This window comes from Emydura macquarii, unplaced genomic scaffold (genome assembly GCF_026122565.2).
Source record: "Emydura macquarii macquarii isolate MOO-44397 ecotype Brisbane River unplaced genomic scaffold, CSIRO-AGI_Emac_v2 contig_2422, whole genome shotgun sequence".
Taxonomy (NCBI): Eukaryota; Metazoa; Chordata; order Testudines; family Chelidae; genus Emydura; species Emydura macquarii.
In genome coordinates, this window is record NW_027132559.1 from 4795661 (window position 1) to 4822717 (window position 27057).

The 27057-nt window shown below is 41.3% G+C and overlaps 1 protein-coding gene across 4 annotated transcripts in view; it reads right to left on the bottom strand.

Moving 5' to 3' along the window:
* The window catches only part of ANO10 (anoctamin 10), a 245925-nt gene extending 231102 nt beyond the window's left edge, over nucleotides 1-14823 (bottom strand). For 2 of the 4 annotated variants that reach the window (XR_010922337.1, XR_010922338.1), the window contains exons 1-3: nucleotides 14666-14823; nucleotides 11092-11243; nucleotides 2314-2511 (exon numbers count right to left, since the gene is read on the bottom strand). Coding sequence is in view for 2 of the 4 variants with exons in the window: in XM_067561828.1 (XP_067417929.1) it covers nucleotides 2314-2511; nucleotides 11092-11230 (337 nt within the window). In the remaining 2 variants the exon portion in view is untranslated. Of the gene's footprint in view, nucleotides 1-2313; nucleotides 2512-11091; nucleotides 11244-12572; nucleotides 12675-14665 lie in introns of those variants that run through there. The other 2 variants (XM_067561828.1, XM_067561829.1) reach the window with 2 other exon arrangements.
* Nucleotides 14824-27057: the final 12234 nt, after the last annotated feature.

Sequence of the window (27057 nt, forward strand, 5' to 3'; positions counted from 1 at the left end):
TACCAAAAACCACCAGGTTCAGAAAAGAAATACTGTACCCCAATGTTATTCAATCACACATTTGTGAGAGAAAACTCCTGCCTCTTTAAAGCCTTCAATGATAAAACACACATTTCAGCTACTGTATGTTTAATCTGACTATCTACATGACCTGAGATCACTAAAAGGGAGAATATTACCCACTTGCAATTATGCTTCTCTGAAGATATAATTCTGACAATGTTCTCAACCCCAGGTTTTAGTTCCTTACTGAAAACAGGCAGGACTTCTCAGCTCTTACTACTGCTAGGCAACCATTAGTTGCTAGGGGGCCTATTTTGTGCTCTATTTCATACCAACCTCTTCCAGGTATAAATGTCTTCTATTGCACAGCAGGTGACAGAATGATAAACTAATTCAAAATAATTAATCATGATTAAAGTAATGAGAAACCTTAAAAAAAGATTATCCCAAACTCTAAGAGGTTTGAGTAGGACTTCTGTTGAATTGTACCTTCAAAGAAGCAGAATTACAAATAATTTCCCCTTCTCTTCAGATACCATCCAACTGCATTTTTAATTTACAGTAACGTGAACTAGGTACTTTTTAATTTGCGCCAGCAGTCTCTACATGGAGCAGCTGGAACAAAACACTTTAAAGTGCTCTACAATTTACACCTTGATAGTCTAGACTCTGGCACCTTGTAGACAAACCTGTGTTTCACAATCTGCAATGGTTGGCTCTGAATTTCCCGCTGAAATCTAAGGTGCTGTTTTTGATTTTAAAGTTCCAAACGACTTAGGAACCTGACCTTACCGGAAGGACAGCCTTTTTCCCCCCATCCCTTACGGCCAGAGTTGAGATCTGCAAAAGTGCTCAAGCTACAGCCTGATGATATAAATGAAAGGGCACTACTGGGAGACCACTCCCTGCGAAAGCCCAGCAACTCTGCAATTCACTCCCTGCCTTGGTCTGCAATAACTTAAATTGATGACATTCAGGACATGTTACAAGGATCATCTTTTTCAGAGGCATTTGAAAATAAGGAGTGGGACGAACTGCAAAAATGGGGAATTGTTTGAGAGGGAGAGGAATTGCTGCATTTAGGATACCTTTTTTAAATTGCATCAAAGACACCTTGAGCACATAGACACTCTTTTTAGCATTTTTATAAATCTAAATAAATACATCTATAAGACATGCAGGAGTGATTGCCTTGCCTCTGATCTGAGCCTTGGCATGGTCTTCCAATTTCAGGACAGCCAGACCATAAAAGGAAATGCACTGGAACAACTATTTGGGCATGGTATTCTTGGTAACACCTTTGTCCAGCAAATTGACCTCAAAACATGCAAAAAATTTAATCAATTTTAAGGGCTTCATTCATGCCAAACAGAACCCCAAGAACCTGTTGACACAAAAAATATGAAGGGTCTCACTGAAATGGACAGGTGAAAAAATGCTGACAAGACAATAGGCCAATTTAAGATGGAACTCTGGTACTGTCTTGGAAAGCAGGAAGAGTTCAGCCAATCTCCCACTGAGGAGCAAAGATCCCCAAAAAAGAATCCTTGCAGGTGGTATCCTTAGCCAGTGGTGCTCAACCTGTGGCCCAATCAGTACGCAGCTGTGGCCCATGTGACATCCCCTCAGGGCCGTACAGGTAATACTAGATGAGGCCCACAATGGTAAACAGGTTGCCTTAGAGCAATACATTATTATTTTTGGTAGTGCCCACAATGTCCAAAAATAAAGGAAAAAATGGTCCTTTCCCCAATTAACTCCCAATCTGAACATGAAATCTATCATTTCCCATTGTAAAAACATAATGGAGCAAAATATTCCCATTTTTTCCAGCTAATTAAAATGCAGTTAACCCCAAAATATTTGCTTTTCATAGGTTTTTTAAAATTAGAAAGGGAGGCAACAATATTAACAATTAATATTTTAGATTGCAAATTTTATATATATTACTTTCTACTAAATTTTTAAGGTCTTTGTTAACTTTATCATAAACTTGCATATCAACAAATGAACATGCAGATAAAGCACACAAAAAGCATGAAATAAAAGCATAGGCGCATTGCAAGATTCTGACTCACCCAGAGACAGGAAATACAGATTAATTCCACAATGTAGTCTGCATGTTCAAAGGTCAAAAGAGTTACATAGACAGTGGCTTACTCTCCCTACTTCTGTTAGCTTTTACTATTCCAAGAAACAGAAAGACAATAAAATATTGACTAGTTGAGCTGTGCGCTTATGCACTGACAATATTTGACCACGTTTTTTAAATGATTCAGGAACAGCCCTAAAACAATTCAGGCACTTTACCTGCAAAATCTTTGAAGGTTTTTCTACTGCTGTATGTAAAGGTTCTCATTGAGTTATCATTACATTCTTTTACCAATCCCACCGTTTCAGCTCCCAGAAGCAGCCTTAAGTGAGAGGCTCCAACAAGATATAAATGTTGGTTTCCATCTATTATTTCTCCATCTTCTTTCATCAAAGGTTTAACCAACAGCTGGGCACCTTTAAAGAAAGGCAACTTAAAGTAAAGAACATATAAAAGGCACATATTAAAAACTATGATTGTAATACGTATCACCCAATAGGACCCAATTCTGTGAAGTGCTTAGAACTCAACAGCTCTCATTAGAGAGACAAGGTGGGTAAGGTAATATATTTTACTGGACCACCTGTTGGTGAGAGGGAAGCTTTCAAGCTCAAAAAGGTGACATGAACATTTGACTTTTCCAAGCTACTTTTGACCCATGGCCTACTGTGACTATTTGTTCTGCTATTCATAAACATAACTTTAAACCATTTTTATGCAATTGGATTTCTATTGAATATATATATGGTACAAGGGGAAAAGGCTGGAAATAGGAAACGGGGACTTTATTTTGCTTTTTACCCAGGGAGAAAATTCCAGCTGACACAGCTACAACATTATATACAATTCTCATTATAGTCAGAGGTAGCTAAAGAGTCATAGCAACTCATAAAAGGTGTTCACCAGTTTGCAGGACTGGGTCTTGATTTGGTTTAGTTTCTGTAAACAGCTGATCAAGTGGGACTAGCATGAGAATAAACATTGCATGTTGAATCCTGGAAATAGTATCTACAGCCTCACTTTTTAAAGTGAATATGTGATCTATTCTATTAATTTTGACAAAAAGGAACTGTTGCATCAAAATGTGTGTGTACAGTCAGAGCATTATCTTAGTTTTCAGTTACTTGTATTAGACAACCAAATTTGTTTACTTTGGACAGTCAAGTAAGCCAAAAGTTTGGATGCATAAGCAAACTTTACCTAACGTTCTGATACTTCCTTCATATCTCATCCTTCTTCAGATTCTTACTGTTCCCTGATCTCTCTCCAACAATTTACTACTCCATCAACAGTTACCAACAAACTTCTTATCTGTCTTAACCCTACAGTGAAGTTTTATAGGGCTTGTCTACACTTACCTCGGAGATTCAGCGGCAGTTGACCGGAGTTGCGCAAGCTATGCAAAAAACTTGAGCAACTCCCGTCGACTTCTCTGCTTCTGTTCTGCACACCGTCTTCACTGCACTGCGCTGACGGGAACCGCGTTCTCGTCGAAGCAGCACTACACCACTTGAGAAGGTGGTCTTAATACGTCGATTTCTGGATCGACTGAGCAGGTCTTCACTGATGCTCAGTCGATCCAGAGAAGTCAATCTGACGGCAGCGACTTTGCTGCCATCAGTGTAGCCATAGCCTCAGTCTAAAGTCAAGTGTTTGGGGGATTCTGTCACAAACCTGGGTGTTATTTTAATAAATCAATATGAAGGGCACATCGTAAAAACTTCAAGAACTCATGAAAGGTAAGGTGTCCACCTGAAAAGGGGGTCACAAAAAAAGTAAGTGATTTCTGTCCAAAAGTACATTTATTTTAATTTTAAAGTACCTCTTTGGTTTGGGCTCTTTTTAAAAAAAGGGAACTACAATCACTGGAGTTCTTCAAGATGTATTGTCCCTGTGTGTATTCCACTTACAGGTGCACATGCATCCGAATCAGCACTGCTCTCAGAAAATCTCTGGTTGGTCCACTCATGCACCCAGACTATCCTTGTGCGCTGTACCAAGGCTATAAAGGGCAGCACAGGACCAACCACCACTCCAGTTCTTTCTCTACTGCAGATCCCAGAGAGTATAGGAGGAATCCAAAGGAGAGAGTAAGGAAAGCGGTGTCATGCTGTCTGAATGAGGGGGGCGCCTGAGGTGTATTCAGGAGCTCTGGTTGCTCCCTTCTACACCAGTCTCGCGTTGGGGGTGTCACACTGGTTAGATTGGGGGGGCATTTGTCATTGGTTAACATCAGTGTCAAAATTATAATAATTCATGTGAGATATGCCATGTCAGATACGGTTAGAGAGGTTATAATGTGCTAAGTCAGATGACAATACTTATGTTCATGTGCTATATCTGTAATGGAAGCTATGGACATATTTAATGTATCTGTATTTCAAACTATGCTGTATAAGACACACCCCAGACAGAGAGGCGGCAGGACAATAGCCCGCTTAACGGCCCATCAAAACCTTTACAGAAGCAAAGGGCCCAGGAAGAAACTAAAGGCATACCTGAAGAGTTACCAGGATTGGCCCATGTGACTCTGGACTCCATTTTTGCTCCTGTAAGTTTCCACAGACCGCATGGCCAGAGACAGAGGGTATATAAGATCAAACCACAGAAACCATTTTGCCTTTGTTCCTGTTCAGTTACTGACATATACCTGCCTCTGGATCAATTCACTTGCAACTGAACCAAAGGACTAAGACCCATCCAGGTGTTGGATGTATACCAGAGGAACTGTACAAGCCTGCAACTCCACAATTCTCCTAGAGACCTGATGTATATGGACTTTCAATCATTTGTATGTATCTGATTTGCTTTGACCCTTTAACATTTCTCTCATGGTTTATTTCTCTCTTTTTACAATAAACCTTTTGTTTTAGTTACTAAAGGATTGGCTGGCAGCATGGTATTTTAGGTAAGATCCAAACTTATATTGAACTGGTACTGTGGCTGGCCCCTTGGGATCAGAGGGAACCTTTTAAGTAAAGAGCACAGAGTTTAAACAACTGGTCTCTTTACTGGACCTAGTGCTGATTTGGGAGCCAGGAGCTGAAATGCAGTAAAGGGGGCTGTGTGTATTTGTGTGCTGGCTTCTGTGGGAATTCAGAAGTGCAGTTTGTGGCTGGTTGGGAAGTCTGGCTTCAGTGCCACCCACCAGTGCTGGGAGAATCTGCTCTCCGTTTGCAGCCTGCCCTGACCTTGGCATTTTCAGGTGGCTACCCTGGGCATGGACGGGTCACAAGCGGGTCATGGAACACACACAGGGACAACACATCTCAAAGAACTCCAGTTACTGTAAAGACAAGTAACTTCCTTTACTTCTTTTGAGTGCTTGTTCCTGTGTGTACTCCACACCAGGTGATTCTCAAGCAGCAATGGCAGTGGTTGTCTGGAATCCTGTCTAAGACAGAATGAACAACTACCCTACTAAAAGAGAGGTCTGATGAAGATGCCTACATCAAAGCATAGCGTCTCATAAAGACATGTATTGAATTCCAGGTGCCAATTTTACAGATGTCACTTATGACAACACTTTTCAGAGAAGTCATTGCAGTCATTTGAGCCTTTGTTAAGTGAGTCGGAATATTGATTGGAGAAGCTAATTTAGCTAGTTCATAGTACAATGTAATAGAATTGTCAAAGTGGATTTTGGATTGTGTATGGATATTTGAACTTCTTTAATTCTTTCAGCAAACAAAATGAATAATTTTGGGGACCTACAGAATGGTTTCATTCTCTGGAAGTAGGTTAGTGCCCATGTAAAGTATGTAACATGACCTCATCAAAATGAATGGAGGATTGGATAAAATACCAGTAAATGTTTAAACCAATTCAGGTGGAACTTGGACACTATTTTGCGTGCTGCCTAAGGGAAACTTTGTGCCAATAACAGACTGGGGTTGGGGGAGAAGGAGAGTCAGCTATGAGAGACCCTGACTCTCCCACTCTTCTCACAGATGTTATTGCTACAAAGAAGGTTTTCATAGACAGATGTAGAAAAAAAGCCCCACAAAGCCAAGGGTTCATGCAGACCTGTCAAAACTAAGTTAAGGTCCAATATTATGGTAGATTCTACTACAGGTGAAAATACTCTCATTAAACGTATCAGGAACCTATATATGGAAAGCTGGAAAAATACTGGAAAGCTATCCATGGGGGGGTGGAAGGCACTAATAGCTGTCAGATGTATCCTCAGAAAGCTGAGTGACAGACTTGAGGTCTTCTGCTAAAAGATGTAGTCTACAATGTCAGGTATCTGGAACACTGGAGGTGCCAGTTTACATTAATCACAACAGATGACAAATCTGTTTCACTTTGCACAATACATTTTTCTTGTAGAATCTTTTCCACTGCTGCTTAGGACAGTTTGCATCTCTGAAGAACATGATTTTTCTAGCTCTAACATCTATCCAAAAACCAAGCAGTTAAGTAGAGGGAGGACGGATCAGGATGTTGGGTCATTCCCTCACTCTGAGTCACAATATTCAGCATGAGGAGCAATTGGATCAGAGGATGAATGGACAAGTGAAAAAGTTGTGCAGAAGAGAATTGCCTCAGCCATGAAGAAATTTATAGAATGATCTTTGCCTTGTCTTGTCTGATTTTCCTTAACACCCTCAGAAGCAACAGAATTGGAGGATAGGCATACATGAGCGGCTTACAGTATTAGGAATGCATCTGCCAGAAAGCCTTGGCTTTGACCTCCTCTGGCACAAAATATCCAACATCTCTTGTTCTTATCTATTCTAAACATGCCTCTTCTAGCTGGCCCTGCTGGTGAAAAATGAATCAAATCATTAACTTGTGAATTTCCCATTCGCATTCTGTGGAGAAGTGCATGTTGAGATTGTCCGCTAATGTTTTCTGGAGACCAAGTAAATGGAGACCATGGATGGAATGACGCAATGTTGTCTGCACCAATTCCATAACTTTACTGCCTCTGCACAATACAAGGAATGATCTCACTCCAACCTGCTAGTTTATGTAAAAAACTTCAGTTGTGTTCTCGACATAATCTGAACGGACTGAAATGAATGCATGCATTGTACATTGTTCTGAGCTCCAGGACACAGATATGTAACAAAGACTCTTCCCTGAGCTAAATGATCACCCAGACGAACTCCCCAACCCAGTAAGGATGTGGCTATAACTATAGAAGAGGGAGAGCAGTCTTTCCACCAGTCAAGGATGCAGAGAACATTCTGTACTTACTTACACAAATATGACCAGATGCTGTCTTTAATCAAGCTTGCATGCAATGGAGATGTAGTTTGGCATGCTGCATCACAAAAGTGCAAGAGGCCATGTGACCCAGCACACCCATTCAAGATCTTACTGATGTTCAATGGTTTAGTCAGCTTAAAGCAATCAGACAAGACATAGTTAGGAACCTGTCTTGAGGTAAGTATACTTTGGTTGTCCTAGAATCCAGTTTTGCTCCAATGAAACGCTGTATACTGCATTAGTATTAAAAACAGACTTTTCTTAATTTACTCAATAATTGAAAGTATGGAAGAGTTGAATCACGCTCATGGAATTTTTAACATCTTGATAGGAGAATTCCTTTGACTAGCCAGTGGTCCAGATATAGACAGACCACTATGCCCTGTTGTAATAGGTAAAATTGCTACCATTGCTAATAAAGTCATGAATACCCTCGGTGCCACTGACAGAACAAAAGGAAGAATTCTGTTTTGATAGTGATTTGGACTGATCACTAACCACAGGAATCTCTTACGTGCAGGATAAATGTCAATGTGAAAATAAGTATACTTGAGATCAAAACAACAAACCAATCTCCCTGATATAACAATGGTATAATGAAGGCCAAAGTAACCATCCTGTATCTCAAATAGCAAATGAAGGTACTGAGCATTCTGAGATTCAGGATCAGTCTCCCACCACCTTTTTTCTTGGCTATGAGGAAATATACTGAAGATAAAAAGCTTTCCCTCTATACTGAGGAGGAAGAGGTTCTATTGCACCCAACTGAAAGAAAGAATACATGTCCTGGACGAAAAGCCTCTCGTGAGAGGGACCCTTGGAAAGGAACAGGAAAGGTGGGTTGGGGTGGGTATAGTATGGAACTGAATCACATAGCCAGTTGTAATAATTTCTAATATCCACTTGTCTGATGTAATAGAATTCCATGCTCTCTGAAACTGGGAAAGATAATTTACAAAGGAAATCAGGGACAAACAGGGGAGTTCGAGATCTCAAAGGATGGTCATTCTGTACCTCTTGTCAATCCCATCAAAAGGGATGCTTGCTGGTGGCTGCTGACTGTGATGAGAAAGTAGAAGCATCAGATGTTCTTCTCTTTTGCATCCTTTGACATTTCCTAGGATGCTGTGCAGGCAGCTGATTGTAAAAGGAGGGCGGGTTTAACCTCTGTCTTGGGTAAGGCTGAGGCTCACTTTCTGTTGTTTTTTTTTTTTTTTTTTTCTTTGCAGGGGGTAAATACCTAGAGAACATCAAGTAGCCTAAAGGTCTTTAAAAGTGTGGAGGGACTCCTTCATTCTCTCATTGAAGAGATTAGGGCCCTCATATGGAAAGTCCTCCACTTTGGCCTGCACTTTTCTTGGAATGTCCAAGGACTGGAGCCAGGACAAAACTTATTATAGCGGAAGTTGCCACAGAACATGAAGTTGTATCTGCAGGGTGTAATGATGCAAGTGATGAGGATCTTGCCATTAACTGTCTTTCAGTTGTTAGTGATTGAAATTTTTTCCTATGCTCCCCATCAACTTGTCACTAAAATCAATGAATTTATTATAATTGAGATAATCGTTTGCCAGCAGAACTTGGTAATTAGACATAGGGAACTGCAAACTTGCAGAAGAATAGTTTTTCCATCCCAATAGGTCTAAACGTTTTGAGTTCTTAGAGTGGCACTGTTTATTCCTCTCATTAACTGCAGCTACCACAAGGGAGTCTGGTAAAAGGTGTGAGTACAAGTACTTGGACTTCAAAAAAGACTGAAAAGAAATATGTTCCTGCTAAAGAGGCCAAGCAACAGCTGCAGGAGTCTGACACACAGTTTTTGTTCAAAAGAGCCTCCTTAATGGAACAGCAATCCTCCTGGCATGGTGTTGTGAAGGATAGTCAATTTATGAATCTCTTGGACCTCTTCTAAGGGGATCTGAAGTGAAGCTGCTACATTTTCATTAGCTTTTGAAATTTTTTCAAGTCATCAGGTCATGAAGCTGAAGCCGATGTCATTGCCTCACCAGAAGAGGAGAGGGGACTAGGAGAACTGAACTTTCACCCCAGAGTTGATCTTGCTCTTCTGAGGGCTCTTCCTATTGTTAGATGTCCTCAGAAGACTTGGTTGATTTCTTTCTGTCTCTCTCCTTCATTGTCTGGAAGGGTACCTGGGAAGGATGTCTTGTATAGGAACCTCAGTGATTCCAGTATGGCCACTGAGAGACACTGTATGGGTGCAGAGAGGATTCCCAGGGCATATGGGAAGTCTGATAGTCCCTATGTCTAGATGATGGGACAACCGAGATCCTTTACCCGAGTTTAAAGATGTGGAATGAGCTCTAGCAGAGTACGTGGGTGAGTCATTTCAACTATGCTGAGAGTCAGGTGATGGATATGATACATCAGACTCAAGTGAAGGAGCAGCAGTGATAGTAGTATGAAGCTGATCCTGTCTTACAGTCAGTACCAGAAAGGAAAACCGTACTGAGAGAGGCACTGATTCCAATACCAGAGGCTAATTTAAGCCTCTAGATAATAAGGGGTATTTGGGTTCATTAGAAACCCTCAAATCAGTGTAACAAATCAGTACTGAAGGTTGGAGAGCATTATAAACATGGGGCACACTTGATACCATCAATGTAGTGCTCAGCACCAACCTGCCCAACACCGCAGAAACATTCAGTGCCAATGATGAGGAAGCAATCAGTGCACACTGGGAGAGTGCCAAGAGGAGCTCCATACCAAGAGACTCAGTGCCAGCCACAATCACACAGAGCCCTTTGACACTGAACCAGTTCCGTGCCCCTTCAATGCAACATCTGTAGCCATACGAGGATGTGGAGTCTTACTGGACCTGAAGAGGAAAGGCAATTTTGACTGCTTTTTTAAGAGGATTCCTTCTTCTCCTTGGGAGGATGCTTAACCACTTTCCCATGGCTCTTCCTACCAGATTCTTTTGAGGAAGGCTTAATTGCGTGCAACCTGGAGCTAACCAATTCAGAGCTCAAAGAGTCACTCTTTGGTTCTTCTGACTGTTGTACAAGAGTCAGAGGAAACAGGAGCTAAAGCAGCCCTTACAAAACAATCCAGAGAGAAAATTTTTAGTCTCCCTAGAATTCCTTATTCTCCTGGAGAACAACCCATACACACTCACTTTGAAGGGATATACAATTCTCCTAAACATTAGAGGCAACAAGTGTGAGCTCCATTAAGGGGGAAAACTCAATATACAATATTTATAACCGGGGAACTTATGCATAATCATCTCTCAACCCAATAAACAAGATGATAGAAAGAAAATAAATTCCCTTTGAGTATCGTAACTATAAACAATGGATAACTACACTAACAAAACAAATTACTAATTATTAATCTAAACTGTACTATATACAAGAATTAGAAGCTAAAGTAAAGCTGCTGACACTGAAGCACTCCAGCTGAGGCCCAGGATGAAAAGAAGGAACTGAAGTGGCAGTTGGTCCCATACCACCTTTTCTACCTGGGGTTTGGGGCATAGGGATAGTCAGGGCACATGCACGGACCTAACAGATACTGCTAAACAAAAAACCGCTGATCCAGGCACATGCACATCTAGAGTAGAATATACAAAGGACAAGTGCTCAGAAAAAAATAAAAATGTTTTCTTCCTTTGCTGCAAATCAAACATATTGTTAAACTTGTTTATCAACAAGTCACTAAGAATTTAACTTTGTAAATAAGAGTCTTGATGCTATGGTAATAGACTACACGTCAACCAATACAATTTCAAAAATCTGAGAAGAAACTATTGTATTCACCTCCATTTTTCTTTTTGTCCACAATTCTTTGAGTGAGCCATTCTTTGGTTTCCTCTTTGGTGTCTTTTGCAAGCTCGATAACTACCAGAGGCCTGAAATGAGGCTCAAACGTGTCGAATGCAGACCAGCTTTCTTTCATCCTTTGACAATTGCTAAATGCAAACAACAAACATGCCAATGTTACAAATACTATTCAGGATGCAATCTGCAGAACAGAAACTTTATTACAATAAGTTATGGTATGTTTGTAGTGGGCATGTAAACAGAGGCATACTGTGGGTAGCATGCTCAGTGCCTGTTGGAGGAAGTGCTATACAGCATTTGAATAAACTCCATTGGTTGTCACTCAACGCGATGTTGCCTGGTTTTGGTGGAAGCTGTATCGACTGTTGCCAGCACTGGTGGCAAAACAATTAAATATATAAATAAATGGAAGAGAAAATAAGGGAGGACACTGAGGCCATTTCCCTTTTCCCAACAGAGTAAAATCAGATACAATTGTTTCTAAATGGGAGAGATGTTGAAACCTCCTTTGGCCTATTTATCAGAGAATGAAAATGTTAATAAAAAGAATATTAATTCATTTACTCTGTAATACAATATATTTTGCCCTTACCCAGTTGAGAAATATTTTTTTCTACAGACAGGTGAATAAAATCATTTGATTTTTAATTATCTCGATAATGGTAGGTAAACAAACTATAAGCCTGAGGTGATAAGTGTTTATAAAGAAGGCTTGCTAAATTTCATGAACACTAATTAAAACTTCACATAATCTCTCTTAGGTAAGTGGGTAAATAGTATTCCTATTTTACAGAGGGGTAAAATAAGGGACAGTGGTTAAGGGACTTGTTCAATATCACATAGCAAGTCAATGGCACATGCATGAACCTAAGGCCAGGTTGTAACAAATTAAGCATGTGCATAGCTTTAAATGAGTAGTCACATTGACCTGAACTGAAGCTTTATGTTGACCTTATTCCTTAAACACTTATATTTATCCTTGCAGCAGTTTTTCTATACGCTTCACAGAGCAACTTAGAAGTCACTGTCAAAAGAAAACCTGGTCATCTGGTGATCTGTCTGCTCAGTGCATGAGAACATCAGACTGGATATAACCTCACTGGTCGAAATTTTGTTTTGCTACTGACTTCAACGGAGCCTGAATTTCATCCATTGTCTCGGACTAGAAGTATTGTTTCTCTCTTTTATTCAAACTTAACAAGATATCAATCCTATGCAGGTATTCTGCATTGAGCAGGAACATCACCTGATGCCCATCTTTCACATGATAGCTTCGCTGGGTTTCTCCATGAAGCATACAGGACAGGGTATTTCCAGTATAGGTAAGGCTACAAATTATAGGGATTCACTCAACATACAACTCAATTCAAACAAGATTTTTTTCTCTGTCTTATAAAAATATTAAAACTGAAATCACATTTAAAAGTTTAATTTATCATTTACATTATGCTATTTACTTTTGACTTGAACAATGAACTTAGCCTGGTCAGTTTAAGTTGTGTTTGCAGTCAGTTTCACTTGCTAGTTCTCATGCATAGCACAATCCTGTTGCATTTGGTATTCATAATGCTGAAATAAAATGTGTACATTTTAAGTTATTATGAATGATACTAGATTCACAAAAAATGTAAATCTACATTTTAGAGGTAAATCTGTACAAATGGCATGATCTATAAGAACAGAATAGGATTGGAAGTCAGGAGTTTTAATCTTGGTTCTGTGACTAACTCACAGTGCTGTTTTAGACAAATTGCTTCAATTCTCTAATTCAGTTTTCCTATTTTTTTAAAATGGGGGTAATACTTGTCTATCCCCAATGGATTTTGTGAAAAATTAGTCAATATTTGTAAAAAGTCTTTCAATATGAATAGCATGGGATAAATGCCAGGCATTATTAGCTGACGATACTTCTTCTGAAATATAGTTCTGCTCTGAAAGTGTCCTGCATAAAAATGGCAGCTTTTATTCAAAAGGATCTGTCACAGAAAAGATTTCTTATTCCTGTTAGCACTAGAGAGCTGAGTAAGAGGTGAAGATTCTATTCCATCTTGTGCTTTAACAGAATCATTTAGTAAATTCCACTCATTCACACCTGTTTGAGGTTGCACAAGTGTCAGCAATGATGATATCTGAAGGCAACAGAGTTACATAGATGTAACTGAATACAACTTGGCCTGCAGAACCTTTACTATTTGTTACGATGCACTACACATGGGGGCAAAAACCACCATATTTTATCAAAAAACCAGGGACACACAAATATGGAACTCCATTATGCCATTTTATAGTCATCTTGCCAAGCAGAATTGCAGTCTACCTAGGTGTGTATACAGCAATTGACACTGTACTCTCCATATAAACAAACATCCTTCCTATATCGACTACTTGTTGGTCCCAGGGATATGTCTAAAAGGTAGCATGGAGTGCAGTTGACACGCCACGGAAAGGCATACCACTTCCACTTTGACATGTCACACACGGCAGTACTCCAAGGGTAGCAGAAGTAGAAATGTACTATCGTATTTAGCTATTAGTATACAGAAAGTGTATAGACCCGGTTATAAATTAAGTGTTTCATGATACATTGGAATGAAAGAAAATATAGAGTTTCATTATTTTATTCATTATTGTAATACATTTTATTGAATAAATTATAATACAAAGGTTTTCAGACCAAAAGATTATTCTTCAGGTACTACTTATTTGTTCTCCAGTAAAAGGACAGTGTACACATTATGAATAAAAACATGAAATACCATCAGTATGGCTCAGCATTCAAAAAAGGAAAGATAGCTTTTGCTCCAAGGAGAAACAAAGATCTAAATATTAATACTGTATTGTAATTCAGATGATTGCACAGATAAAAGGTAGCTGTGAAAGGCATCAAAGTATCTCTTTTACACTTTAACATACCTATGAGTGATTCAGACATGGAGGAAAAAAGTATTAAAACCACCTTGGTGTTGATTATCACAAAATATAGCTAAGCCTAAAATCAGCCTAATTCATTTGCTCCCGTTCAAATTCCAATTAGCAAAACCATCTCTGATGTGAAACACTACTGGACCTGCTTCGAAAGGAAGACATTTGATAGTTATGAAATGTAGTTAGCAACTTCACTTGCAATCTGCAAAACGCAATCCAGCCAGCCCCGCCCCAACCCCAACTCAGAGGGGTAGAGAAGGCAAAGAGTGGAAGCAATTCCAGTTCATTATTAAGCAATCAGCAGCAGAGCTGCAGGAGCGACCTAGAAGTTGCAGGGTCCTAGATGAGAATAAACGCACCCTCACAGAAACCCACCCGCTAGGGGTCTCCTCCTGCCCCCAACGTCCCAGTACTCCTGCACCCCGTTACCGCCCCCCGCGCAGTGCCTCATCCCGCTCACCCCATCCCCCCGCAGTGCCTCAGTTCCCCCAGTACCCACAGCCTCCCTCAGCTGTCAACGGGCCCCGCCGGGACACTCAGGGGGGATGGGCAAGGGAGGCTCCTCCTCTCCTGGCGGCGGGCCGGGGACTAGCGGAGAGACGGGGGCTCACACACTCGCACTCACCCACTACCTCTTTACTCCACGTCCGCAGGGAAGGGAAGGAAGCAGAGCGGGGATTGAGTGAAGGGGGGGAGGGGGCGGTTAGATCCGCCGGGTCAGAGAGCGCGCGCCTGTGCTGTGGGATGGGCCTGCTCGCGCCAAGAGGGCGGGCCCAAGCGGGACGCGAGGGGAAGCGCTCAGCGGAGAGCGGCGGCCACAGGTGGGGCAGCAGCGCGCGCCAGGAGGCGGGGCTAGGAAGGGGAGGAGCGAGCGGCGGTTATGCGCGCGCCCGGAGGCGAGGACGGGAGAGGGCTGCGTGAGCCCAAGGGCGGGGCCGTAACGTCTGAGAAAATCCAGTAGTATTCACAGTGGTGACTCGCTCCTCCCGTCCCGGCCCCGCCCCTTTAGCAGTTGGCGCGCGCGAGGGGCGGGGGCGGCGACGGCGGACGGTTGGCCCGGAATGGCCCCGGGCCCGCAGCTTATGCAACTTCCTCTGGCCCGTTTCCAAGCACAGCTCCCCTCGTCACAACAACAGGACTCGGGTCCAGTCCTGCCCTTTCCCCTCCTGTCACACCGTGGCTCGGTCTGGCCTGGCAGCGGCGCGTACGGCACGTGCAGCGATGCAGCTGCTGCTAAAACGGGCAGTGCAGACGAGGGGGAGGCTCTGCGTGGGGGCGTAGAGAGCCGTGTGTGGGGCACATGCTCCTGGGCTGCTGCCTGTCTGCGCGCTCCCGTAAGCACTGGCTGTCTGTGCCTCGCTCTCTAGTCTAGTCTACGCTGACTGTACCCGTGCTGGGGGGGCGGGTACACAGGCTCCCGCCAGCGGGCCGTAGCTCATCACCTGCCCCAGTGCTCTTTAGGCTGCGAGTGTAGGGCAGGAGGTCGGGGTCTTGCCCCACAGGCGCATTAGGGATCTACATGGTACTTTGTGCCCATCTCCCAAGCCCCCATGCACCCCTGCTGTCATGCTGCTCCTCGCCATACCTTGCTTTATACCCTATAACCCCTTCTCGGAGCTCAGGGCTTCCAGCAGCAGGAGCTCTTCTGGCCTCATGTGCTTTCAGCGTTATGCATTGTGCAATAATAAATTGAAGAAAATAGGCATCTTCCTAATACATAGGTACATGAGCCTCGCACTGCTCCACAAAATCTTATTTTCCCCTCCTGTATCCTGCCTCCTTGCTTTGTAGTCTCCTGTTTGGTTTAGTCTTAATTTAGGGCCTGCCCCTGCAAACCTTTATTATGGGGGTGTAATTGACCAGTAGGATTTTTTACAGCAGTAAATGCTAAATTCATTTTATTCATCTATTGTATAATTTCCTGCATTCTAGAGAGCACATTTCTGACATTTTCCAGACACCTAATGAGAACTGTACAGAACATAGTTCATTTTCTAATATATTCAATATCAGATCTCAAAAAAAATAAAAAAGGAATTGTCACTCACTCCTGTTCTCCGACTCCTCGGGAAATTAATTTTTTGATACATGCCCATTTGTTTTTAACAGATGAGCACCAATTGATGTTACAGAAAAAAAAATTTGTAAGGTCATTGCCCACAGAAACATCTTTCCTGACCCCAAATTTGGCATTCAGTTAAACTCTGCATATGAGAAAGAATTGCTGTCGTTAAGCACGTAATCCTGCTGATACATCAACATTACTAATTTTTTCCTTGAATCCTAGTAAAAGATGGATTCTGTCAGCATATCAAGGCTCAATTGGAAGAAAATGTTATTTAAAAGCTGAATTGGCAAGAGTCATTCCATACAAGCAAGAATTGTTGCCAGTAGCTTAGGATAACAATAGTCATGTTAAAGCCATCTCAGATATGAGAGAGACAGTTTAAATAGTTACAAAGAGGATTTGGTTCTCCGCTGTTGCTAGGATGTGGTAAACATTACAATGGCCATTGACCTAGAGGTCCTGCTGTGGGAGAGAAGGTTTAATTTATCTAAACTTGTTTGGGTCCCAGTCTTTAGGTGGACCCCAGTGTGTTAAGTATTATATAAGTACTTTTCGTCTGTATATTTACAAAGGAAGATAAATACTATTACTATCTTCCTTCTCCTGATGAGGAAACTGAGGCACAAATAGGTGACGTGACTTGCCCAAAGTCATACAGCAAGCCAGTAGCGGAGCAGGGGATAGAATCTAAATTCAGTATCATGGCATAGAGACTATTAGGTCAAATCTAAATCTTACTACAACTCTAGAGGAAATTAATTTTCCAGTGATATGCGGCCCAATTTTCACATGCTAGCAATTGTATTTTCCTTTCTATCATAGGGGTATGCAAGAAGCAGCTTCTGTAGACAGACAGCAACACAGAGACAGAGGCTGGGAAATAGAAAGTGGCCACCCATTCTGTGTGCTTGAGACCCTGTCTACACTTGCTGCCAAATTTGGTGGCAGTGGACAGGAGATATGCAAGCTACGTAGAGTACATTATGTAGTGTTAGGCACCAGTTTTGGGAGAATCTGGTCTCCTTTTGCAGCCTGCCGTGACCTTGGCATTTGTAGTGTGGGTTACTCTAGGCACATCGAATCACACTTGGCTATAGCAGGCATTGGGTAGGGAAAAGCCCATCCCTCCACCCAAGCAATGATCAGCCACAAGACAGAACCAGTGGAAAGAGAGGAGGGCCGACCTGCCCAGGTGTGGACAGAGAGGCAGGAAGCAGCTCTCAGATTACTATCCAGAAGGAACAGATAGAATGCCAGCCTCACCTACTATGCCTCCCTAGCACAGGAAGTCAAGGGAAGATCAGTATTTGAGCAACACGGGGACCTGCTTCAATCCAGAGGACAATCTGTCTCACAGCATGATACTGAAACAATACTGGGTGTATCTATACTTTCATCTGGAGCTCTAAATTCTACTTTGAGGACACATGCCTGATGAGTACATACTTGGAGCAGCTAGCCTCTCCTGCTGCACATGCTGTTGCAGCTAGTCTATTTTTAGCATGGTAGCTGGATCAGACAGGTACACCAACTCAAGCTGAATTTACACCTCCAGCTCCAGTGTAGATATATCTGTGAGTATTTTCACTCTACTCTCAGGTAAATCAAGACCTGGTCTAAGAGACTCAATTAAGCCAAATATAAAGATGATGAAGGATTATAGAGAGTTGAAGGAGAGTGTCAGAACCAAATGATGGTCAGGACTCTGACAAAAATAACTGCAAGTTTACTTTTCTTTAATCAATCCTAAAGAACTCTAACACAAGTCACAGTGTGTACATACTGATCAACTGAGATCTGTGGGTAGACTTTAGGGTTGGACCCTTTGTTCTTTTATATTCTGTTTGTGGAATTCAGATTGTATTTAATTATTGGAAAAGAGGTGATTATTTGAGGGGAAGGGTGTTTAATTATTGTAGAGTTCACACTTTGGTATCTTTGTTGCCTTTGATTTCCCTGACCTTTCTTTTTATCCATGATTCCTACGTATCCCCCTTCTGTTTATGTAACCCAAACCCTTTTCTTAAGTGTTGGGCGGATTTCCCTACAACTTTATGGTTCTTGATTCCTATTAAATATATTGATTATATACAGCACCTCTGATACTTAACATGTATTCACCTGACCACTAGGTGGCATCACCATGCATTCTATAGATCCCAAACTGAGGTATGCTATTAACCTAATTTATCCAGAGCCCATTGGTCCTATGCTTAGAAGGGAAAAGCAAATGGCCTCTTTAAGTATGTCTACACTGCAATTAAAAACCACCCCTTAGCCCCAGGAGAAAGAGTCAGCTGGCACAGGCCAGCTGCAGGTGTCTAATTGCAGTTGGACATATCTGCTACATGTAAAGATAAAGGGTGAACCAAGAGAGGGCTACACAAGGAGGAGTTGAAATATTGTAACAAACCCATATACAGCAATCAAAAGATAATTATTATATAAATAACACCAATGATGAACTGTGACCAGACCTCCCATCTTCCAACTAAACAAAAAAAAATAAAAGCCTTTACCATTTAAATCTTAATAGATTCTTTATCCTCTCAGTAAGTTGGCCTCTAATGGGCAACATATTATGAAGTGCCTAGTATACTGCAATATGGTGAGTACTTCCTAGGTTCTGTGCTTCCTTCTCACAGAGTTCAATGGAGTTGAAGATACTCTGCACCTTTTGTTTGGAACTCTATCTTGCAGAATTGGACTCCAAAAGCTAGTACATTACAGTCTGGCCTTTCATACGGACTTACAATTTGGGGAATTCTGGAAGTAATTGTCACTGGTTGTAGTAAATCTTACTGATGGTTTGGTAAAGGTTCCTTTATTTTATTCTTCTAGAGTAGAATTTTTTTAAACTATATCAAATCTTGCAAGAAAACCTCACAGAAATGAGCACATCAAAACAGTTAAGTGTAGACAAAATAATGGGCAACTTTTAGCTAATATTTATATAAAAGTGATAAAACTGTCTGTACCAATTATATTTTAGAGTTATCAAGGAAAAGGCAAATTTTATTTTATAGCAAACAGCACATGCATATTTTGATATCTAGGCCTTCTCTCTCATATCTTATTTTTTGTTACAGTTGCAAAAAAATGACTATAGAAGTAATTATTAGTTAGTGTAGTCATTCTAGTTAGTGTAGAATTACTTTACAAAATAAAGGTTTTTTTTAAGGGTATATTATATGCTGTGTATGATCAAAGGAATATCAGCTGCAATCAAAACAAAAATTGAAACTCATTGATAGATCTGCAGTAGCCATCAATTCAGAAATACTAAAGATCACATATGTGTAGATCTAATTACATTTTTCCATAAATTCTTATTTATTATGAACAAGTACATTATCTTTCATACTGTTAAGTGGTCCATTTAGAACATTAGTACTATTTTTCTGTACAGCAAAATCCTTGATTTTGTCATCAAGTTCATTAACTTTGTCTTCTACATTTATGTGTAGTGTGTTATTCTAAAATCTTATTTGAAATAGCCTAATTTATACTCAAATGTGTCAAACTTTTAGTTTGAAGAGCTTTAATTCCAGATTTAATCATCTGCTGAATTATCTGATAAGTTACTTTATTATCCTTCATTGTTGAAGAAATGATCACTGATATCTTAAGCCTTCCCTTTCACACGAGATGTTTTTAAAGAGGTTTTTTAAGATCTTCAGGGCAGGCATTGTAATTTACTATATGTATGTACAGTGCTTAGCACAATGAGGCCTTGACCAAGTTGAGGGCTAGCACTAACACAGTATAAATGTTAAATAAAGACATACGGCTTCTCTCATTGATTTCAATGGGAGCAGGATCTGGCCCATAACTTATTTTTACAAATAAAGCTTTTATTAACCTTCTAACCACTTTAAAGTACTGGTTACCTTTGTGTCTCATTTAGTTCTCTGCTGTTTCAGCAGGTATCACTATACTTCTGAAATGCGGTCTCAGGGCTAAAGGAATAAACTGTAATACATATTAGGAAAATATAGTGAGATGGTTTATTTTGCCAAGAATTACAACAATAACTATAGTGGAAATGGTTTATTGCGAAAATGAAGCTGCACTGAACTACAACATGGTATAGGGTCGTATAAAATGAGGAACTACCATGGTATAGGGTCGTATTATTCACAGATTCCACTAGAAAGGTTAACGTCTTACTAGCTATTTTAATGTTTGGTTGTAATTTTAAGTTTTTAAACTTCTGAGCTTCCAAACAGAAAAATATATTTTAAAAATTGCATTCAAAATGCATATTCTGTTGACCTTACATTTTAGTGTTGATGTAAGGCTACTGGCCTATCTTCTAAGCCCAGGAAGGACTAGCATCATGCCCAAAAACTTTTCAAGGCCTTCTTTCAAGACACACTTTGTTCTTTGGACACACGCGCACACACACACCCCAGTTCATTAAGTTCCACATATCAATCTGGACTTTTCCTGTCACCCAGAAGCCTTTCCTCTCTGCTCCAGAGCCTTCCACAGAAGCAACCTTCCTTTTGTAGGTTTCCTTTCCAATTGAGCCATTTGCTAGCTTTTATAATCACTTGTTCAGCCTAAGGTAGGAAGTAGCTGATCAGTTACAGAAGGGGCACTTGGCCCAGCCTCACAAATGGCGATTCATTTATTGACCATTTAGTGACCATTCATTTATTGGTTTGGTCACACTGGTACCACCTTTGCTGGGTTCCACACCTTGATCTCCAGCTCATAAAGGAACAGCCCCCCCGCCCCCATCTTGGTCAGTAGAGTCTGCTTCATCTTCAGACTCTGAGGTTGGCATGTATGTGTTGCAGCTACCTCATGTTCCTTACTGTTCCCCTTCCATCTCCTACCACCTTTGATACCCTCCAGATATTCTGTCTTGGCCATGGGTCCCTGCATGATGGCCAAGTTGGTGTTGGACTCCTGGCCCATACCAGTGACCATTATGGAACCCAAGCAGGTTCCCACCAGCTCACAGGTCCCAATGACTCTAGTGGGACTAAGACATGTAGTAAAGTTCTGCATGTCTGTTTGCAGGACTGAGTCCTTCAGCTCCAACAGAGCTAGATAGGATATCAGGCATTGGACTTTAGAAGGTTTTAGCTTTGTACCTGGACAGGATTAAACTGTTGAGGTCCTCGTTACAGCTGTTTGTGGCAATTGCAGACAGAATAAAAGGGCCTTCCAGTCTCTTCTCAAAAGATCTCCTCATGGATCTTATCTTGTATTCATTTATGCTATGACTTAGCAGGCATGACACTGCCAAGAAGAGTGCTTGCACATTCAACCAGATCTCATGCAGCCTCTCTGGACCAAGTGCCTATTCTGGACATTTGCAAAGCAGCAACTTTGTCATCTGTTCATATCTTTGCCTCTCATTATGCCATTTCTCAAAAAACTAGAGATGATACCAGATTTAGATGTGTGGTCCTTCAATCTTTATACTGGTAGACTTGGATTCCACCTCCATATCGAACTGCCTGTGAGTCAGTTGACGTGGAATGGACATGTGCAATCACCTGAACAAAAAGAAATGGCTACTAACCTGTTCCGTAATTATTGATGTTTGAGATGTGAAGCACTTGTCCATGCCACAACCTACCTTCCTTCCCCTCTTTATCAGAGTCTATCTGTTAAGAAGGAATTGAGCAGGGAGGTCAGGGGCTGCTCTGCCCTTTATACCACTGCACAGAACTGCAAGGTAGCAGAGGACGCATGCACTGCTCCGACAGATACCACTGAGGGAAAATTTTCCGACAACAGTGCACTGGGAGCACACACACCTGAAGTGGAATGGACATGCGCAACACATCTCAAAGAGCAACAATTACAGAACAGGTTAGTAACCATTTCGTTCTTGTTCAAATCTGTTTTTATCAAGCAGCTGGGGGACTTGAACAAGAGTCTCCCACATCCTGGGTGAGTACTCTAAGCACTAGGCTAAAGGTTATAAGAAAGGTTCACTTCCTCCCCCTCTCCCTATGGAGTTAGGCAGCCTCTGAGCACACCCACCAGATCGAGCTCTGTATGCAACTTACAGCTGAGCACCTATCTTTCTCCTGGCTCATGAATTGTTTTGGGGCTCAGATGAGTGAAAGGTGCCCGGGCACCAAGAAGGAGACAGCAGTGTACATGTTCGGAGGCAGAAACATAGGTGTCTAGGGAACTTTTATTGCAAAAACTTAGGCACCAAATGAATGTAGGCTCTTATGGATTACAGTAGTACCTAAAAATGGGATTTAGGCACTTAAGTACATTTGTGGATTCCATCATTGGTTCCACAGCTCAGGATCCTCCACCAACAAAGCTCTGATTCTTGCCTTCAACAGTTTAAATCTAAGGACTGTCAACATGAGCACCTCAGATTACCTCCACTGTTAGGAAGATATCTCTGGGAAAAGCAACCACTAAGATTGCCCAAATGGTCGATTGGTCTCCTATGCATAAACTTGTAGATTCATTTTCTATATTTTTTAGCTTCCTGTTTCTCTTGCCAGACATGGAGATGGAATTAATTTCACCCAATATGAATGAAGCCATGAGGTGGTAAGAGCTTGATTCAAAACCAATGGAAAGACTCCTACTGACTTCTCTGAGCCTCAAAGGTTTTTAGGCATCTAACTGAAGTTGGAGGGAGTGAGGCATCTAAATAGCTTTTGAGAATTTGGGCCTAGGACCCACACCTGCTCCCACAGCAGTCAGTGACAAATCTCCCATCCACTTCAATGGTGTAATATCAAGCCCTTAGTGAAGAAGTGTGGATTGTGTTAAAGTCACAGAGTTTAAGGCCAGAAGGGATCACTAGAGCATCAAGTCTGTCCTCCTGTAATCATCGACCACCAGCATCACCCAGCACCTGCATATTAAACTCAACAACTGAAAGAAGACCAAAGTATTACAGTGATCAGGAGACTGGACTAATGTGCTACAGGATATGCATACACTCTGTTCTAGATCTGATTCATTGGATTGAGTCAGTTGAGTTGAGCAACTTATTCATTGTGTGGAAGAGAAGGAGGAGTTGATGAGAGCTAGCTGGCTGAGACCCAAGCTTGTTAAGACTGAGGTAATGCTTCTGTTCTGAGTGCAGGAACTAGGAGATATCTGATCCCTCTACTGAGGGAGTATGTCCTCTCATTCTTACTTGTTGAATCTTCAACAGCTCACATATGTCCAGATATTTATTCTAGTGATAGAACCTCTTAGGGCTATTGCCATCTCTTCAGGTGGACCTGCTTGCCCCACTCACAACATAATGTAGGCATCCAATCAGAAAGGAAAGGTCAGAGGGCAGATAAGAGCCTCTAAATCTGTATTTTAAACAAAACATTAAAATAATATATACACAATGTTATGCAAGAGGTTGGGTAGCTCCACAAGGGTTTGTCTTTGATCTATGGGCTACCACCAAACTCAGTGAAACTGGTGGATGTGATAGCACCTTCCAGTCAAGCTAACTGAAGCAGCAATTAAATTCCCCCTTTTTAAGTGATAGATGAAATAATGAAAGGTACAGACTTTGGTAAGAAAAGCCATCTTAAACAATCATTCTTTGTCCAACATGGCTGACTGTCTCTCTGTCAGGACCTTCCACAGAAGTACTGTACAGTGAGCTGATTCCCCTTGTCTTCCTAGGTGAAAGTTAACTTGGGGTTCTTTGCCCCTCTCTTTTATAGACCACTGAACCTTTGAAATGGATTCTTCTGAAGGTTACCCTCCAAAATAAAGTTCTTCCAAATTGTGAAGGAAGTTTCATGCTAGTACCCTAACTTCCCCTAAGCTGGTGTTTGCTAATGTGCAAATTAGTCTTTTCCTGCCCAAGCAATGCAAATGAATGACCACTTGCCATGTGATTGCTAATTGACTCTGATGATACCTGACTGGAGGTATTGGCTTGTCCTTTGTCTGGGAAAACCTGTTTACCCACTCCCCAGACTTGTCTGGTAAGCACATTTTAGTTCCAAATTTCTTTCATATTTGTATGTTGCCTCAGGTGTTTACCATACATACATCACACAAAAATATTAATGATCAGTGTATTATTAGTTTTCCAGTGATACCTTGTATGACACATCCAGATACAATTTGTTTAATGACATCAATGAATTGAGGTATGCTGCACTGGTCACACCAGCTGAAAGTCACTACTAGATACAAGTGAGACAAGCCCCTTGTTCTTTTGCATTGGGATGCTGGTAGGTCACACCCACTCAACAATCCATAGAAATACAAATGAGCAGATAAACAACTAAAACTATAAGTAGCCTTGGAAGGACTAGATTTTTATCAGTAAATGTCAATAAACATCAATTTCACCACACATGCAAACTGACAAAAAAATTTCCATTGATAATAATCAAAATTTACTGATAGGCAAAGTAAAAAATGCTTTTTGAGAACTTTAGAGGTTAATTTAAGAATATTTATTTTGTATATTTTAACATGTGATGGTGCAAATTTGTGTTTTAATGGTGATAAAACTTTAACATTTTTAATCTCAACATTTACTGTCATTACATAATTATTGCCTGATTCTCCACACACACACTGTCTGATCCTCTAGCCCCTGCAAAATCTCCTGCAACTGTGAAAGTTTAAATTAAAATAAAAATGCCTAAAAATAAACAGATCAGTCAAAATTATTTTAAAAAACTCCTGAATTCTGTCAAGCCTAACTATAAACTAATCAAGCTATTTCTCCTAAAGTCTGGGAAAGACTAATACATGGAAGGCACTCAAACACTATGGCAAACAGGGCTATCCAAATAGATAGCAATGAAATAGTTAATGTTAACAATTAAGGCTCCAAACCAGCAAACACTGACACACATGCTTGACTTTAAGCATGAGTCATTCCTCTGAAATTCCTCTGTGTGTGTATGTGTAGACATTATTGAGATTACCATGAGATTACACGTGTGTTACAAGATCAGGATCTATATCATCATAATTAGACTTGAGATTTAACATCCTATTTAAATGACAAGGAACAATTCACAGCTCTCATTGCATGTTGTCTGAAGATTCAGGCAGACATCACTGTATCCATCTACACTCTGTTCACATTTGTTCACAATGGTAAAGGCTAGATACTTAATTTTTTCTTTAAATAAAAGTTTCAAGAGCACAAGCAGGTATCCTCCAAAGAAAAGTACTACCTGCTGTAAGGCAGCCTAGTTAAAACCTTTACTGAAACTATTCTGTGACCTTAACTACTGCATTTGCTACCAAGTGAATAGTATACACTTGTGCTGTATAGCTGCTTTCATCCAAGGATTTCAGATTTGTAATATATACAAATATTAATTAATCTTTGTGATAATCTGGCAAGACAGATATTACCTGTTTTTTACCGAGTAAAGTACAAAGACTTCTACCATGTCATACTAGCTGAAAATAGAAGCTAAGACTGAATCATGCTGTCTGAGTTCAGCTACATTGTTTTAGTTTAATAATAATTAGGTTTCATATTAAGGCTGTTGTTCTGCTTTTATGGATTTGCAATGCCTAGTATAAGCCTCTCCCTTCCTCTAATTACTTATGTCCACTTGGGAGAGGTGAAAATTAGTATACATAAAGTGGATTAAATTAATGCTTATGCAGCACTTTGAAAATGCAAAGCACAATATAAATGCTAGTTAATCATTATTATGGTCAGAGTTCAATACTGTTCCAATTACATGTGTAATACTTGTCAGGGTTTACTTTAAAAAACAAAAGCAACCCAAAAATCTAATTCTAGGCTGTGAGGTTAGTGCTGCTGCCTCTCTTGGCCTCTGGTAAACATGCTGGAAAATACTTTTTCTTGTGAGGGAGTTAATACCTCAGTCTGGTACTGCTGCCTCCCTTGGGATTACTTTTGGGGCTGTGTGTGTGTGCAAGGGGACTCCAATATCTTTTAATTGATATTTCATATTCATTGTTCCATAAGCTTTTGCCTCTTTGCTATTTAACACAAATAATAGCCAAGTGAAAATTTATACATATAGAGGTAGGCGTACTGATGGGGTACATCCACCATTAGTTTCTAGGGCTCACAACTAGACCCCCTCCCCCCCCGCCATTGGTGCTGGCTGATCATATTCAAATTGTAACCCAGTTGGGTTTTTACCATCTGTGTCTGGCTAGGAGACCATCACCCTTCCTTTTAGGCAGACATTTTCACTGTTATCCATGCCTTTGTTGTCTCAAAATTAGACTACTGCAGCATGCTCTATATGTGGTTACATCTTAAAACCATTTGGAAACAGAAGTTGATGTAGAAAATAGCAGCTCTGTTGCTGATCAGGATATCTGGGTAAATGCTTAAGGGTGTGTGCTCTGACCTATAAATGGCTTGTGACACACACTCTCCTGAGAGATTGCCTCGCTTTTGTGCCATTCTACCACAGTTGTGGTCAGGGGGGACAAACAGCCAGACAAGTGAGAAGCTGCAACAGTAGGAGGACATGCTTCCCTGGACTTATGACTGGAGCAGTAAGGCCTCTGCCCTGAGACTACTAGGCAGGCCAGAGTACCAGTCTCGCTGCCCGTGCCCCTGCAGTTTCTGTTGCCAGGTCCTCTCTTCCCCACCCCAGCCAAGTCGCCCCATTTCAACCCACTTGCTGGTGGGCCCCCTGGCAGTTGCTGCCTAGGGGGGCCTGCCAGCCTGCCCTCCAACAAGGGAGGGAGAATCCCCTGCCACCTCCACCATCGTTCCTGGTGTCTCTCCTGGCTTGGCTACTGCTGGCTCCCGCTGCTGCTGCTGAGCGCTCCTTCCCTGCTGCTGCTCTTCCCTTCTGACCAAGGGTACACCCATCCTTCCCCTTCTCTGGCCTTGCCCCGCTTCCCTGTAGCTGCCCCTGACTGGTGGGACCTCCCTCCGCCCTGCCCACAGGCCTCTCTTCCCCCCCTTTGCTGCCTCCCCCGGTGTATTTGTTTGTTTGCTGCACCTTTCTTGCTTTGGCTCCCTGGAG